The sequence below is a fragment of the Palaemon carinicauda genome, chromosome 21, assembly GCF_036898095.1.
Source record: "Palaemon carinicauda isolate YSFRI2023 chromosome 21, ASM3689809v2, whole genome shotgun sequence".
Classification (NCBI taxonomy): domain Eukaryota; kingdom Metazoa; phylum Arthropoda; class Malacostraca; order Decapoda; family Palaemonidae; genus Palaemon; species Palaemon carinicauda.
Window position 1 is genome coordinate 47,046,672 of NC_090745.1, and position 5,548 is coordinate 47,052,219.

The 5,548-nt window shown below is 30.2% G+C and overlaps 1 protein-coding gene across 3 annotated transcripts; it reads right to left on the reverse strand.

Moving 5' to 3' along the window:
• Positions 1-303: 303 nt before the first annotated feature.
• LOC137614671 (uncharacterized) lies at positions 304-2,623 on the reverse strand. 3 transcript variants are annotated; one of them, XM_068344362.1, is made up of 3 exons: positions 2,437-2,623; positions 2,220-2,310; positions 304-2,086 (listed from the first exon to the last, which is right to left on the reverse strand). In XM_068344362.1, exon 3 carries the CDS (start codon positions 1,783-1,785, stop codon positions 727-729), a length of 1,059 nt encoding a protein of 352 aa, XP_068200463.1. In that variant the 5' UTR covers positions 1,786-2,086; positions 2,220-2,310; positions 2,437-2,623; the 3' UTR covers positions 304-726. The 3 variants fall into 3 exon arrangements, with proteins under 3 accessions (XP_068200463.1, XP_068200461.1, XP_068200462.1); XM_068344360.1 differs by having other exon boundaries at positions 304-2,310; XM_068344361.1 differs by lacking the exon at positions 2,437-2,623 and having other exon boundaries at positions 2,220-2,420.
• Positions 2,624-5,548: the final 2,925 nt, after the last annotated feature.

Consider the following 5,548-nt stretch of genomic DNA (forward strand, 5'->3'; position numbering starts at 1 on the left):
GTACCTCTGAAATTGGCAAGCAAAGCTTCAATATTACCAGTGAGCATTATTCCTGCTTCAGATTCAATGTACACAGAGGGACTCACATTACCAATCACTATCTCTTTTCCCGTTAAGCAACTGAAAGAATCTGTGCCCAGCAAAAGATGCACATTATCAATTTTCCTCAAATTACTATTCAACAATTTATCAGCAAGAACTAACCCTTTACTACTATTCAACAATTTATCAGCAAGAACTAACCCTTTACTGTGCACAACTTCAACAAGTTCACCAAGAAAGGGTAACTCCAAATTAATGCTTATCTCCGGAACCACAATTGCCAAAATATGCTCCACTGAATCTCCAATCCTAAGAAGCATCTTAATAACTTTAGTACAGTACCTTTTACTCTCATTAAAACCCTTGACAGTGAGCTCAATGTTTGAGTGAACAATTTTAAAATTGTGTGAATTTGCTAATCTAGCAGACACAAATGTACTCTGAGAACCGCTGTCCTTCAAACCCCTATAGACACTATCATTGCCCTCAAGAGAAAAAGTAAATGTGGGCAATATGGAATTCGTCGAGTACTGGTGTGTTACAGCAACTCCACTGCTAGCCTCCTGTTTGGCATTAGAATTAAGTTTATTAGTCCGAGATGATCCATCCCTTGCAGATTCTGACACACAAAGGTAACTCATGTGATAACCATTACAATTTATGCAACGCTTTTTAAACCTAAACCTACACTTTTTCTGCAGGAGTAGAGAATTTCTGACATTTATTAACATAATGATTACTTTCCTTACTATCACTTCTACTACAAAGGAGACAGTTTGGTACAGAAGATTTACTTTCCATTACTTTAGTTTTAATGGCCAAACTATCAGTGCTGTCTTTAACAGGAGTATTTCTGAACTTATTTCTAAACTTAATCTCTTGAGGAGTTTTACCTTTAGTACTTTCGTACCTCTCACTAGCATTAAAAAAAATATCGAGAATATCATCCAAAGAGGGGTGAGTTTTCGTGGTGATTTGAACCAAGTGACTCTTGAAATTACCATTAATACCACGCCAAGCAAAAAACCTTGTAAACTCATTAGCATCAATTTTTAACGTCCTAACAGCCTCACAAATAGTTCTCAGATTTGAGATATATATGAAAGGATCATCCTTCTCTCCAAGCTTAAGATTCAACAATTTCTGGATGGTAGAATTTATTCTAGCTTCTTTAGAAGCAAAAGCTGAAACCAACAACTCCTTGGCATCTTTATAAGATTGCTTGTCAGCTTCTAAGCTATACAACAAATACTTAGCCCTACCATCTATTTGCTGTTTTAGTAAAAGCAACAAATCCCTATCTGGATAACTAAATGCACTGGTTGTGTTTTCAAACTCGGTTATGAACCTTGAAAAATCTTCCCCTTCTCTACTACTAAATTTTGGAAGAGGAGCTGTGGGCTGCTTAAGCAAGCTTCTAGCAGTATCAGTTACATTAGAACTAGGATTTTCAGAAACATCAAGCAAGGGCAATAACCTTTCAATTTTATCCAAATAATCTTGACATGAATTTAATTCCGTTTCCAAATCAGCCTCAACTACTGTTTCTCTATTAAAGAATTTCTCAGCTAGAATCTTACTATCGAGATCAGACAACTTTTCCTTGTAGTGTAAGAGAATACCTCTCTCAGACAAACGCTCAGAAGGATTAAAGGAATCATAATTATTAACATTATTAAAACATTCGGTGACCTTTTTCCTAATAGTCTTCCGCTGACCTACAAATACCTGTAATTTATTCATATTCAACAAAATATAACGAGCTAGAAAAGAAAATTAATTATTGGACTCTGAGCAACCCTTAAACACAAGAATTTTACTCCGGCAAATTCAGCAGTCTCCATCAAAGCCCCACGTTGGGCGCCATAAGCTGAAACTTGAACACTCCACAATGGTAGTTAGGAAAACTCTTCAAAACAATTCACCAAATTTATTATAAACATTTCAGAAAAATAAAAATGCTATAAATGGTCTATTCCGATTGCTTGAAGGTGGTTATATCTAGGGGTAATTTCCAAACTACTTTCAGCTTTTCCAACCTCACCTGTATAAACAACAAAAAGGAATATATCAAAATATAATAAAAGAAAGGAAATTATATAAATTCAATTTGAACAAAGTATATGAATAAATCGTAAATTGCATATATGATCTATATAAACCTAATAAGCCATTACCGATAATGTTGGAAGTGCTCGCCAATGTAAGAAACAGGGAATTTATCCTCGGACTAAGCCACTTCAATTAAACATATGGATAAATGATATCCTGGAAAATGAAATACATTCCGACATCAAACACTGTCCTGAAGCTATAAATATAAGCAATATAATTTTGTATAATGTATTCACTATAACATTCACCCTTCGAAATAAATCTAATATAAAGTCTTACCAATAATATAAATAAGAAAGATGAACGCAGGATGATAACCCAGGACGACCTAGCTTCACCAATTATACCTAAGCAAAAGTATTGTACAAGTATCAAAATTAGTTTAATAGTACACAATATATATATCTATCAGAGAGGAAGGAATTTATTTTAATATTGGTGCTTTGAAGGCTTAAGGCAACGGATAATGATTACCATTAAACATTACGAAACCCCTAACAATGCTTGGTTCTCACCTTTATCCATGCAAGCAATGAGACGAATCGAATGCCCTCGAAGTTTAATTCATGCCGAAGGAAGCTCAGAGTCCAAATTAAGGGAAGTTAGTTCATGTTGAATAACTTCGTCAATGCGGAAACACTTGAATCTCTCAACCCAAACATGGTACGGTAAAATAGCAGCACAGCACAAATTCAATGATAAAAATCTTGTAGCACGAATCTAGCAGCTCAAATCTTCGTGCCCAAATACTGCCAGTGAAGATATGGACGGTATGGTATGCTAGGCAAGACTGACTTGGGTATATCAATGAACCTCCTAAGTAAAGAGAAAATGGCGTGATTAGAAGGCTTGTTAGCTAATTACTTTGCTCGTAGTAAGCAAGCAGGACTTAGATGGTACCAAGCATATAAATGTAATTTAACTAGTTATTTTAATAGTTTAAGAGAAAAGTCCTCCTTACTTCAATAAATACATATATACATATACTAATAAACAAATTTAAGAAATCTTAATTTCCGTTTAATATATATATATATATATATATATATATATATATATATATATATATATATATATATATATATATATATATATATATATATATGGATGAAATTATTGGAAAAGAGTGTCTGGAGTGTGTGTGATCGAAGGATAAACTTGAAGTTGAAATGATAGGTACATAAAACTGAAGTGAGACCCTCCATGACATATGGTGCGGAGACCTGGTCCATGAAAAAGACCTTTGAGAAGGAAATGGAGGTTACAAAGAGTAGGATGCTAAGATGGGTGGCTAGGATCACGTGACTGGACAAGGTTAAAAAAGACTTGGTAAGGGGAACAAGAAAGATTACAGTGGTGTCAAAAAATAAATAAAAAAAAAAGACTCCACTCGGTTGGGTACGTGATGAGGAGATACCAGGTATTGTGTGGGAGGAGATTGTTGGAGATGGATGTTCCAGGGAGGAGGGGTAGGGGGGACACCAAAGAGATGGTGGATGGAGTGTGTATCAGTAGGTATGGACAAGAAAGATTTCACAGTGGATGACATCGGAGACAGAAGAAATTGGAAACAGCTATCAAGAAATAGCGATACTGCGTAGCAGGGAAAGCTTTAGTTGAAGAAATATATATATATATATATATATATATATATATATATATATATATATATATATATATATATATATATATATATATATGTATATTCACACACACATATATATATATGTATGTATATATATATATATATATATATATATATATATATATATATATATATATATATATATATATATATATATATATATATATATATATATATATATATATATATACATATACATATATATACATGAATATATATATATACATACATATATATATATATATATATATATATATATATATATATATATATATATATATATATATATATCTAAGTATCCATTTATATATATTTATATTTATATATGTATGTATGTATATATATATATATATATATATATATATATATATATATATATATATATATATATATGTATATATGTATATATATATATATATATATATATATATATATATATATATATATATATATATATATATATATGTATATATATAATATATATGCTTATATATGTATATATATGTATATATATAAATTTATATATATGAATATATATAAATACATATATATATATATATATATATATATATATATATATATATATATATATATATATATATATATATATATATATATATATATATATATATATATATATATATATGTATATATAGTATATACATATATAGGCTATATATACTGTATATATATATGTATGTATATATAATATATACATATATATATATATATATATATATATATATATATATATATATATATATATATATATATATATAGTATTTATATATATTCATATATATAAATTCAGCATTATGAAGCTTCATCTGTGGTGGATAATGTGGGAGGTTGGGCTGTGGCACCCTAGCAGTACCAGCTGAACTCGGTTGAGTCCCTGGTTAGGTTGAAGGAACGTAGAGAGTAGAGGTCCCCTTTTTGTTTTGTTTCAGTGTTGGTGTCGGCTACCCCCTAAAATTGGGGGAAGTGCCTTGGTATATGGATGGATGGATAAATTTATATATATATATATATATATATATATATATATATATATATATATATATATATATATATATATATATATATATATATATATATACATATATAAGCATATATATATACATATATAAGCATATATATATTATATATACAATATATATATATATATATATATATATATATATATATATATATATATATATATATATATATATATATACATATTGTTATGCACGGACCTAGCGGGGGGCCAAGTTCTTTAAGTTTTCTTCACAGCCAGTGATATTAAAGGAAAGGGTAATCATAATACACTGCAAGAGTCATATTAGATATTTATTTACAAACAAATAATACAAAAATCACTTTAAATGGGAAGATATCAAACCACAAGTGCATTACACCAAACACATATAGGACATATTCATTAACAACGACACGGAAGGGCAAGACAACAGCAAAAGGAAAGTATAACCTCACAAACTACCATTCACCCAACACTTACACAATTACATTAACGGAGATAGAGAAGAGCAAGAAAGTCTCGGAACCTTTTTACCTCAGATCTCATCTTTGGCCAATAAAAGTGCTCAGTAATTTTCTTAAAAGTCTTTCCAATTCCAAAGTGATCTGCCAACACATCCTCGTGTCCCAACCATAAAATCTCGTCCCTATATTTATGGGGCACTACCACCTGTTTCCTTACCTTCCAATCATAAGACAAAACCATAGTTGACCTACTCACCCTCA